This window comes from Tauraco erythrolophus, chromosome 5, assembly GCF_009769465.1.
Source record: "Tauraco erythrolophus isolate bTauEry1 chromosome 5, bTauEry1.pri, whole genome shotgun sequence".
Lineage (NCBI taxonomy): Eukaryota > Metazoa > Chordata > Aves > Musophagiformes > Musophagidae > Tauraco > Tauraco erythrolophus.
Window position 1 is genome coordinate 6,847,177 of NC_141469.1, and position 12,532 is coordinate 6,859,708.

The 12,532-nt window shown below is 36.5% G+C and overlaps 1 protein-coding gene across 11 annotated transcripts in view; it reads left to right on the forward strand.

Annotated features, from left to right (window-relative positions):
• Positions 1-12,532, forward strand: part of BLTP1 (bridge-like lipid transfer protein family member 1) — a 133,636-nt gene that overhangs the window by 85,110 nt on the left and 35,994 nt on the right. For all 11 annotated transcript variants that reach the window (XM_086611769.1, XM_086611762.1, XM_086611763.1 and 8 more), the window contains 8 exons: positions 2,676-2,882; positions 3,016-3,254; positions 3,848-4,092; positions 5,472-5,577; positions 9,029-9,126; positions 9,425-9,610; positions 10,637-10,805; positions 11,331-11,542. In XM_086611769.1, coding sequence (XP_086467895.1) covers positions 2,676-2,882; positions 3,016-3,254; positions 3,848-4,092; positions 5,472-5,577; positions 9,029-9,126; positions 9,425-9,610; positions 10,637-10,805; positions 11,331-11,542 — 1,462 coding nt within the window. The remainder of the gene's footprint in view (positions 1-2,675; positions 2,883-3,015; positions 3,255-3,847; positions 4,093-5,471; positions 5,578-9,028; positions 9,127-9,424; positions 9,611-10,636; positions 10,806-11,330; positions 11,543-12,532) is intronic.

The following is a 12,532-nucleotide window of genomic DNA, read 5'->3' on the forward strand; positions in this document are numbered from 1 at the left end:
GAGCAGAGGGGCAGAATCGCCTCCCTTGACCTGCTGGCCATGCTGATTTAGACACATTCCAGAACATGGTTGGCTTTCTGGGGTGCAAGCGCACGTTGCTGGCCCATGTTGATCTTCTTACCAACCAACACCCCCAAGTCCTCCTTCTCAGGGCTGCTCTTAATCCATTCTCTGCCCAGCCTGTACTTGTGCTTGGAATTGCCCTGACCCACGTGCAGGACCTTGCACTTGGCCTTGCTGAACTTGGTGAGGTTCACATGGGCCCACCTCTCCAGCCTGTCAAGGTCCCTCTGGATGGCATCCCTTCTCTCCAGTATGTCCACCACACCACAGCCTGGTGTTGTGCCAGCCATGTGGAATGATTAGAAGGATTGGACAGATCTGTGTAGGATAGGTGTGGTGGTGAGTCATGAACACAAAACAGCCTCTGACCCAAAAAAAGTAAACCTCTGATGGCTGGAATTAGGGGAAGGATCACTTTATTTACACTCCAAGTACCTGCTACTGCCTGAATCTTCATCTGGCTCAGCGTGGTAGTTTGTGTGTGTTACGGGCCTCCTGCTGATGGGTTTCCCCTCCTCTTTTTCTAACATTCCCAAAAATCTGTTAGGTTGAGCAGTGGCCTTGTAGCCAGTTCTGTAGTGGGACAAAGACTTTTTTCACATGTTTGGAGAGTGATTTTTTTTTTTTAATGGAATTGATGCTTGAACATAGAATTACTTCTGAATGCATTACTGGTATATAACTTAAACATCAATAATGATTTTAATAATATTCAACCAGATCTGTTACAGACATGTTAGCGTAGATAAGCAAACTGCAGATGTATAATGTGCAGTGCTCCTTCCAAATAGATGGGTAGTCACACAGTTGTTCTGCATTTCATTCTGTCCTGCAAGTAGGCTTTTTGTACACCAGACAAGTGACAGTGAGATTCATTCATTGCATGAAATATGGAAATAACTTAGCAGAGAAGCACACTTAATCTTGCTGCAATTTCATTCTCCTGCAACAGCTATAGTGCTGTGATTTTTTTTTTTTTTTATTAGGTTAAGACTAGACTGTCTGGTACAGATTGGGAAGAAATCTTGTGATGTCCTTTAAGATGGAACAGCTGATGTGGTGGTGTTTTGTGTTAGAAATGGGGGGGAATGTATCCTTGATAGGCTTCACAATAGTTCAATCAGAATGGAAGCAGGAAGAGAGTAGGAAATAAGCAAACATCAATAGAGAAATAATCATGGTTTTTTTCTTTTAAAGAGGTAGATTAAAATAAATCTGGCCTTTTATCAAGTAATGTTTGTTTGTATAATGTTTTTCTGAAAAATACTTGTGAATTAAGATCTGTTTCCTCCTTCATATTTGCATAAATTCTTCAAATGTTTTGAAATTGTTTTTATTTTACGGTCTACCCTAAAACATTAATCCATAACCACTTTAGGTCACTTGTGTAGCTTTAGAGCTTTAGGTAGCTCTTGCATAGCTGTGAAAATCTGAAAATGTTTCTAGAGCTTTAGTAAATTAATCTGCTGTTGATAGGCCTGCGGTTGCATTCGAGTGGGTTGTATTTCTTCATTGTAAGCAGAAGGATAGTGTCTTTTTTTTTGGTGTTTCCACACCTGGGATGCTTTGGGCTAGCTGATATTTAACATCAGAATAAGGAGCCCTGTGTTAGGGCTTCACAGAAGAAACATGACTTAGGGAGTAAAACTCAGAATATTGTGGCTTTCACCATGAAACCAAGCTGCCTACAGAACAATTTAAATCATGATACAAAAAGTATTTTGGTTATACTCTTTAAAATTTAGTATTTGAGAAGCTTTCATTGAATGTTGCAGCTTTATAGAGTCTAATTTTCAGACATTTTAGCTAATGTACTGCATCTTGGCAACTATGTCTTTCTCTTTGAGGCTATAATATTCTGTGCTGGCTACATATATACTTCCATTGGCTAACCCTCCAGTAATTGATGTTAGATGAGAAAGATGAATATGTTTCCCCGTGTATCTTTTTTAATAGGAGCTTAGTGAATTCTGATATGCCAAAATTTCATTTTAACATCAAAACTCAGCTTTGTGCAGCTGTATTTTTATCTTGGGTAACCATTGTGAACCGTATCATTCTTAACATTAAAATAAAGTTTAGACTTCATATTTTGGAACAGTATGTGTCAATTAAACATTGGTATTACTCACTTAGCAATAAATACACAGCAACTGATAAATGGGCTTGTGGATTATTTCCTCCATTGACCTTTTTGGATGCTAAAATCAGATTTTACTAAGTTGTCTTGTGAAAAGGATGATTTGAGATTATTCCTGAAAAGGAGTTGGAATGAAAGGCTCTTATTTGTCTTCGTGTGTGAAAATTTGTCTGTGTATGTGGAACCTTGTGTGTATAAACTCAAATGGTCTTACATGACGCAAGAACAGCAGTTTAACAGGTATTTTTGCAATGCATGACTTGTAGTTCTTTTGAATGTAGTGTAGTTGTTTGTGGCATGTAGTGCATCTATGTGTGTGAAGTGAAAGAAAAAGGAATGTCTATGTAGTTTATAAACAAAATCACTTACATGAATATTTTAAAATTCAGCTAACAGCTAAAAGCCCACTTGAACACGAAAGTGTAACCGTTTTGCAAGACGTGCAAGTAAATTCTATTTCCTTTTCTGTTAGAACTGTAGTGAAATGCAGCATTGCCAAATCCCAGGCCTTGTATAGTGCCCAGAGAGGGCTGAAAACAAACAACGCTGCTGTGGTCAAAGTTGGAGCCATCAGCATCAACATTCCTCAGCACCCTGCCACACTGCACAGCATGATGGTGCGCAGTTCTCACCAGCTCTCCAAGCAGATTTCTGATCTCATCAGGCAACCATCAACTGCGTAAGTGCTGCTTGCCTGGCGCTTCTGAGTGCTGCCAGTTGCCATCCGTTTCTGGGCTTGTGCTACTTTGAACATGTGTGGTAGATCACGTTAGAGTAACAAAGTATTTTCTGATCTTTGTCTTGACAAATAGGCCCCAGCCTACCAAAGAAGATGTTGCGACTCCTTTGCCCTCTGAAAAGACTCCAACAAGTATTAATCAAACACCTGTTGAAACAAATGAATTTCCACAGCTGCCAGAAGGCTTGGAAAAGAAGCCTATAGTTCTTAAATTCAGTGCCATGATAGATGGTATAGCTATTGGAGCAGCGCTCTTGCCCTCTCTAAAAGCAGAATATAAGATGGGAAGAATGAGGAGTCATGGAATGACAGGTAACAGTTCCCTGAAACATTAAAAACGTTATGGCTTTTAGTTTGGCCTTGCCAGAAGCATCTAAGAGGACTTGATGTTTCTGTTGAGCTAGAGCTTTGAATCTGTTGCTATCGGCTTATTTTTTTGAATGTGGACTTCAATCAGATGGGGTCATATAGAGAATTTACACTGTTGTTATACACAATTGCCAGAGGCAGAATACAAGAGCAGATGAAGACATGTATGCATTCATATGTGGCTTTCTCCTCAGAAGTTTCCCTCTGCTAAAATCAGTTTATGATCCTTGATGAATTGAGTTGTGATTTGTAGGGCTACTTGAGAATGCTCTCTCAGGGCCTCAGTAGAGATGAGGTGGTTTGTATGACTCCCTTCTCCATCTAATTACAGTGAAGTCTTCATTGTCTTTAAAAATTAAGAAAACCCGTGTTTTTATTCATGTGGCTGAATATTTATAGCTCTAGAGGCCTATACACTTCAATAATGTTTTAAAGATAGTGGTTTTTTTAATTCCAAAAGTGTTGTTAAATTTAAGGATAAATAAAAGATTCTTTTGCCAGTTCATTCGTCTTCTTTCCCTGTCCTCTTTTTATAGGTGCCCAAACTAGATTTAATTTTGAGCTTCCAAGTCACAGATTGCGCTTCACGTCAAAAGTCTCTGCCACTGATATGTCAACCATTCCTCCTTCGGCAAGTCTCAACCTTCCTCCTGTCACTATGTCAGGCAAATATATCATGGAAGAACATGATACTTACTCGGACCAAATCTGGAGCATAGACGAACTACCTGCTAAGCAAGGCTATTATCTACAGGGGAACTACTTACGTTGTGTGGCTGAAGTAGGTGTTGAAGACAGTTATAACATGTTATTTCCATTCTGTTACATTTCTTTATATGCATCTTCATTTTATTTCAATAATCTGCCTATTCCGGAACTCTCAGTTTTACAGGTTGATCAAAAACATTTATAATTGTGTGACACTGAAATAGAACTTTCTCAGTCCTTAGTTTGATGAGTAGCTAACACATTAAGCAGTCACAACCACTATATCAGAGAATTTTGTATTATTTTGTGCAAATAAATAAGGAAGACATGTTTGGAAACTTTTTTCAAATGAAAGTATTTCTCATCAGCGAAGTAGACAAAAGTATGTTATGCTCATGATACAAATAAAGTGTAATTTTAAACTGAAAGCTTATGCTAACACATCAGATAACGCCATGTATTTTGCAAAAAGAAATACTGAAAAATTTGACAACAATTTTATTGCTTTATAACTTTTTTGTCATTAGACAGCTCCATAGGTAAGAGAAGCAATATATAACCTTAGTGATATAAAATCTTGTTAGATACAGAGTGTTCTACTTACAAGTTCTACTTATGCACCAACTTCCACAGTTACTTGTCACAGAGAGAAAAGTGATGCTACTTAAAAGGAACCTATCTGGTGGGGAAAAGCGGGGCTTTTCTACTGACTGTATTTCTTTACAAACATCGTCTAGCATGTTTGTAACTGAGACTTCTGATATTTGCATCTTTGTGGGATAAGTTTAATTAGGTGCTGCTCTTCGTTCAACCCATTTGAGTTCTGTCCTGGCTAAGAGAGACCTTAGGGTCTTGGAATTTGTTCAGCCCATAAAACAAAAGGGAGGGGCTGCTTAGCAAAGGCAAAAGCCAAGTCCAAGTGGTTTTAGAAAATATCTGTATTGTACTTTTATTTTAAAAATCTTAATGGCAAATTTAAACAATCTTAGGCAGACTCCAGTTCCTTAGGAATATTCTTTAAGATTAGATTGGGCACATAAGTTTACCATTGAAGATACCAGTAAACTCGTTAATCTAAAGTAACTAGAATAATGTGCTTTTAGAGGGTGACAGCTCATTTCTGTTTTGTTCTGATAATGACTTACTGTCAGAAATTAAGTAGCGTTTTGCATACTTCCATGAACTTTAATCAAGTCCTGCATTTTATTGTCTAAGCTAAACTTAAGCAAGAGAATAAACTTTTTCATATAATAGTGTATGTCTTTCAGTTTTCTGATAGGCATTCATAGCAGAAAAATTGCAAGACAAAACTATTTAATGTTCTTTTTTTATGCCAATAACAATATAATTGAACTTGAAAAGATATGACTGAAAACTAAAAGGGCATTGTTTTGAAAACAAAGATTTGGTAACTGCTTTAAAGTTTTGTTTTAAAATTTTATATTTCTGCAGGTTGGCTCCTTTGAACATAATCTCACAACTGATCTTTTAAATCATTTAGTATTTGTGCAAAAAGTGTTCATGAAGGAAGTAAATGAAGTCATACAGAAAGTTTCAGGTAAGCAGAACACTTAAAACCGACTTTAAGTAAGATCCTTAAACCTTGTTGGATGGCAACATCATATAGTTCTCGGGATCAGCTATTTATTTCACAGACACCATCATTTTGCATCTGTTGCTCCAAGCAGCAGCAAGAAGCAAGCAGCAGAGCTGGAGTGTAAAGGAGTAACAGAGGCTCTGCAAATTGTTGTAACTCTATCAGAAACAAGATGTTTTATTGGGAAACAGGATAGCTGGTCATTCTGGACACTCTGTCTGTGACACAACCTTGACTGGGTTACTTTCTGTATTCACTCTGTCCACCTGTGAAATGCAGATCGTGGTATTACGTTTTGTAAAATAATGTCAGGGTATTCTTTTAAAGGAAAACAGCTGTGTCTGAGGAAAACAGTGTCAATATTGGTATTACCTAGTGTCTCCTGATTCCTAGCTTTGCAGATAACATGTTTCAGAATGGAATTAAAAAAGCATTTGGCTATTTATTGGATTGTTTTGTGTATCGTGCTGTATACTGCAGAAGTGACTGTTTCTGTCATTTAGGCTGGCTTCCATTCTCAAAATGTTTTCAAAAGAAAAATGGCATTGTCATGAAAAACTCGAATTAGAGAACAGTTTAAAAATCTCTCAATGCTGTAACTTACGCAGTATGTGATGGAAATTGTATACTGAGCTGTACGTTCATCTGCTTGAGTAGACATCCAAAGTTACAAAACATTCATTTTCTTAGATAAAAAATTCTGTCTGATTGCATCACAGTTTGCATAGCATTTAAAAGTAGATCCACTCACTTTCTAGTTCTTAGTGTTAGAGACTTGCTCTGTGTTCAAGAACTGAAAGCAAACTAGAAAAGCTGGAAACTTTTTTTGCTGAAATAAATTATCACTGCATGGCACAAGTTCTGTCACCCCACAGATAAAAAATTATACTATTTTTTCTGACATGCGACTACTCTGAGGGGAAGTGTAAGGACTGAAAGCTTTGTTTGACAAATCAGTTACTGTTTGGTAGTTTAAATAAAAAATAGATATAGCTGTAGTTTACTGTGGGTAGTACATGACAGATGAGATGAACAGAAAAGCAAGCAATAAGTAAAGAACTGTAGAAGTGTTTTGTTGTTCTTTAGGCCAAAATAAAAATTGGTAGATGGGGATAAAAAGTAAATGAATTTGAAAAAGGAAAAGCAATAATTAGTGAGAAGTATCATCTCTCTACTAAGAAATAATAATTAAAAAAAGTCAAAAAGAAAGTAAAATAACCAGGGGAAATAAAGGGATGAGGAATGTTTTTGTTATGTTTGTAGAGGAAGAAGGATATATGTTTGAGAGAGAATGTTACAGGATGACAAATGTAAATAAATATTCAACAGCAAGTGGAATTTTAAATAGTTTGATTGTAACGCTTTTTGAGTTATCTTGAAAAGTTATTGTGGCAATATAGCTAATTTTTAGTTGAAAGATTCATTCTTAGTTGGAAACATCATGAGGAAAGATAAACTAAAAGTGGTAACTAAGCGAAAAGAGTGTCTGTATGGATCTACACACTCCTTTCATATACCTCTCTGTGTGTGTATATATATATTTTTTCATGCATACAAACACACATAAACATACATAAAAGAAATGTGCTGGTCCAGATGACATGCCCTCGAGGGAGTTAGAAGATGCACTGGAGAAAACAAAACATATCAGAATCCCTGAAGGGTAGGAAGAAACAAATTTTAAACACCTTGGTGCTTGTTCCAGGCAAAATGTATTAGCATTGGGTAGAAAGAGAACACTTAGGGGGAAAATAAACCTTCAACAACTGTCATTATTCTATTAGAACAATTTTTAGAGAGGAGCATAAAGTGGTAAAATGGGAAACCTTTTTTGAAAAGGTTTATTAGATTTCTTTTAAATGTTTCTCGATCTCTAGAGTTCAATCTGTCCTCTGTTTTTATGTGAGGAATTTATTAGTATTGGTGGTTCTTTGCTTTTCCAGACTATAAATTTGTATTGCAAGTAGCAGCCTGATGGTTTTTGAAATGTGACTGCTACCTTCTGGATTGTGGTAATTGATCAGGAACATGGTCAGGTGGCAGCAGTGCCTGGGTCTGGGTGCTGAATGCAGAACAAGGAGGGCAGAAAAGAGCTTTTGTCCTTCTGGCTTGCAGCGAAGTAATTGGCATAGCGTGAAAATTCCAATTAGTGTAATATATTGAAGTGGTTTTTCTAATTATGGTTTCTGTTACACTAAAATGCTGATTGCATATTGTCCTTATATAAAAGCTTAAGGTGAAGCTGCACAGATTAAAAGGTAGCAAATGAACAGAGCAGTTGATAATAATTCTGTGTGCAAGTTGAGGTCTGTGTTGATTTAATGACAGCTGGCGACCACTTTCAAACTCTTATCACTTTTTGCACTGTTCATGTAAAGATTCAAAGCAAACTTTTAATTTAGTTTCATTCAAGGAAATTACACTCCCTTAAATGAGAGGATAGATGGAGAAATTTTACTTCTAAGTAATATCTCTTTTCTTTTTGTTCTTTTTTTTTAAACTGGAAAATGCTTTGCAAACCTCAGGAAGAGATGTCGTTGCAATAAGAGCCTGTGAAATGTGGAGAATATATGAAATATGTTCCTGCACAGAACTATTACGTTATCATTGTGGTTGTCTGTGATCCTAGTTAGAATATTTGGGGCGGATGGGAACCAACAAAAAGAGGAGGAGGTTATTAAGACTATTTGGAGAAGACGACCATCCAGATGCAAAATGGAGTGATAAAAATTTACTGTAATTTTTTTTTAATCCATGATTTGACTACCTAGTCTTGCTGCCAAATAACTTTAAAGAGTGCCATATAGAGAGAATTAATGGCTTAGCCTTTTCCAGCAGCAAACACTTCCTATAAGCTAAAATTGAATATAGATCAAATCTCAAGGAAAATTTAAGATAGGATTGCTCCTTCAGGTTAAGGCCTGCAGGACTCTAACTTGAGATGAAATTTGCCTGGATGAGGAAGTAAACACAAAAATAAAATAACCAGAGTACTCTTTCCTCCTGTAATTGAAAAATACTGATATAATTTCAATTCCTCTTTTCATGCAAGTTGCACAGTATTTGGTCAAGTGTTTAATTATTATTGTCAGCTAATTAGGAGATACATAGTGCAGGGGACAAAGATGATCTTTTTGAAAACTACTGGTTACTCCTTATAGGCTTTGAGCCTTCTTGTGGAAAGTTTCCCAGGAGGGAGGAACATGACTCTGCCTCAGTAGAGAGCTATTAACTGTATGTAACAAGCTGAATCTGCACCTTTGTCTTCCATCTTCAACCTATATTTGTTTTTATTAATCTTCAACTAGTCACTGTTTAAAATGAGGCTTAATTTGTTGTCACCTTTTTTATATCTGTGTTTTAAAATATTTTCTTTGCTCAAACTCTGGATGTGTATATTTAATGTGTACAGGAGGGGAGCAACCAATACCTCTTTGGAATGAACATGATGGCACAACTGATGGAGAAAAACCAAAAATTCTTCTTTACTCATTGAGCCTCCAGTTTAAGGTAATCTTATGATGACAGAGCAGTGGTCCTGGATGCTCTTAATGGCTTTCAGGTTCTTACCTCAAAGCTTATTGAATCAGGAATACTCTGCATGAAGAAAAAGACCTTGAGTTTGGTTCCTGTAATCTTGGTTTAAAATAGCTTAGTGGCATTGCATTGTGAAAAACTATTATGTCCTCTTGTTTTGCTGCACAGTGGAAAGGGTGTTTTGGCTTGATGTTTCCCCCCCGCCACCCCTCACCTTCTCTCTATGTCTCTGAATCAGATCCCAATAACGTCGTTCCTCCTTATTTATTAGGGAATTCAAGTGACAGCTACAACTCCCTCAATGCGAGCGGTGAGATTTGAGACTGGATTGATAGAACTTGAACTCTCAAACAGACTGCAAACCAAAGCAATGCCTGGAAGTAGCAGCTACCTCAAACTGTTTGGGAAATGCCAGGTGGATTTAAATCTGGCACTAGGACAGATTGTTAAACATCAGGTTAGTACTCAACGTCTTTGCATGTAGTGTTCTTAATAGTATGTGATTAAAAAATACATAAGCAAGCCAAAAGGCTGTCTTAACTGCTGTTTTTTCTGGTTTTTGCTTGTTTTGTTGTATTGGTTTTTTTTCTGATGTGGCTGTGGTTTTGGGTGTAAAGTGTAGGATAATTGGTGAGAGTGTTGTTTTTTTGAGTTGTTTGGCCTTGGTTTTGTTGGTTGGTTGTTTTTTTTCAGCTTGTTTTCTCTTTTTATTAAAGTTTAACCATTCTGCAGAGCATACTGTTGTGGAAGTTTTCTTCCTGAATATGCTCTCAAGTTTTGTTAAATACTCATTCAAAATAAATTTTCTCATTTGAGTCAAGAGAGTCTGGAGATGACTTTTCAGAAAAATTAGCAGAGCTCCATTGTGAAGGCTAGTGTACATCCATAAAACATGGAAGGAGCCAAGTATGGGCTCTTTTTGTTTTTCATGCTATTAAGATCTTAGAACTTAATGACCTTGTTACTATGTCAAATTGAAAGTTTTTATGGATATTGCTATTATTTTTAGGTTACATGAATGAAATAATAAGATCAGAGAAGATCCAAACTTGAGTAGAACTACTTCGTGACCTAGTTTGTCTAATATTAGTTTGACAGTTGTATCTCTTGGATTCTTAAACCCACTGTTAGCTGGAATCATTAAGTCTACAAAATGAAAATATTTCATGATGCCTAGAAATGAACTACTACAACTCCTAGAACCTATAAATGTACTGTCATAATAGAGAACTGGATATATAAATAGTTACTTCAGTTAATATTATATGATAAATAAGGAAACTAACACTCAGAATTTAATGTAAGAAAATTGAGTATCTTCAAAGGAGCTTTGGCTAAAAGAAAAAAAGGGGAAAGGGTATATCTTTACTTCTTGTTGTAATTTTATATTTTGTCAAAAGCAGTAATTTGATTATTTTTCCCTGTCCCTGAACTCCTCCTTGCTGAAAACCTCTCCCCCTTCCCATTTTTTGAACATTTTAAGGTTTATGAAGAAGCTGGCTCAGACTTTCATCAAGTTGCCTATTTCAAGACAAGAATTGGATTAAGAAATGCTCTCCGAGAAGAAATCAGTGGCTCATCAGATAGAGAAGCCGTGCTCATCACTTTGAACAGACCAATTGTTTTTGCTCAGCCTGTGGCGTTTGACAGAGGTATTGAAGAGACAATTGCTACAAATTCGTTCTCATACTGAGGAAGCTATGTATTATTTTTTTTCAACAAGGCTTGATTATCCAAGACTTGGTATATTTCATGTTAAATCAAGATATTAGGTATAATAAACTAGCTGAGAAATTTAGGAGATCTACTGCATGCCAACAGATTCATAATTCCTAACGTCCAATATTCCATTTGCTGAGGTGACTAGTTTTCAGGTGGTTTGGAGGAAGCTGCTTTTGTGAGTCTGTACAAATGAATAATACTGAGAACAGCCTTGCTTTCTGTATTTTAATGCCTTAACTTTGGTGGTAAATGATCATGTTTGTCCGTCTTGTCCTTTGCAGCATGAACCTTTTCACTACATCCTGAAAATGTACATGTGTCTCTTGTTGTACATCCACTGTCTAAAGTAATGGAAAAACCGTAAAAATGAAAACCAAGAACTTAATTCAATGAATGTGCTTTTTTTTTTTGTATGTGTTGACTTCAATTAAGCATTTCTGTTTTTTTTCATAAAGCTGTGCTATTTTGGCTGAACTACAAGGCTGCGTATGACAACTGGAATGAACAGAGAATGGCTTTACATAAAGATATTCATATGGCCACAAAAGAAGTAGTAGATATGCTGCCTGGAATCCAGCAAACCTCTGCACAGGCTTTTGGGACTCTCTTTCTTCAGCTGACTGTCAATGACTTAGGAATTTGCCTGCCCATCACAAACACACCTCAGGTAATCAAAATGTCTGAAGCAACATGACTATTGGTATCCATTTGTATGCAGTACATGGCTTTTATGTCCTTAAATGTAAGTTTTCATCACACCAACCCAAAAGTTCTAAGATGCTGATAATTGCACTAGTGACATTGCTTTTAATAGCAATGGTGTTCTCATTTATAGAAGAACTAGGTTATGCATGTTTCAATTTGTGTCCATGTTTTGGGGAAACATAATGGATTCTTTTTACACCGCATATGAGCTCAGCACTTTGGAAATTCCTTGGAAATGTTTCAGATGAAACATATTTTCTTGAATGCTTCCATCACAAATTCCAATTAATCCTTTATTTTTCATATGATTATAAATAGAAGAACTCTGAAAACTGTTGGGTTTAACATGATGCTCTGACTTTGTTTTGTTAAAAAAAGGAATGAGAGTATGAATAACTATTTGAGATAGATATGTGTTTTTCAGACAGTTACTTAGGAACTCAGACTGGGTTACAGGTATTTAAAATGCAGTCATTGACAAAAAGTGTTTAATTGTAGTACAGAGTAAGTCTCATACGTGACACAGGATGATGTGTTCTCTAATATGCAGTTATTTAGTTTCTGTATTAATGTAATGCCTAAGCAGCCCATTGTGAGTGTGTTAATGCAACTCCTTCTGTGACGGAACACGTGCTGCGTTACGTTTCTCGAGTACCTTCAAGTCTAAAGTTTATTGATGAATGGCTCAGTAGTGCATTCACAGGGTAATGATTTGTGGCCATGCAGCTCCTCCTTCACTGGCTGTGCAGTTTGCTGAAGTTTTTAACCAATGGAGCATGATCCAACACATTCCTCAAATTGATGCTTACCTGTGTGTGTTGATTCTTTCTTCAGATAGATAGGAAAGTATCTAAACCATAGGACCTAGTTTTTTTTTAAAATCTCTGTGTTTATTCTCAGTTACGAAAATTCTATGCAGACCTGTATTCCCTCTGTTCTTCCTTTCTTAGAA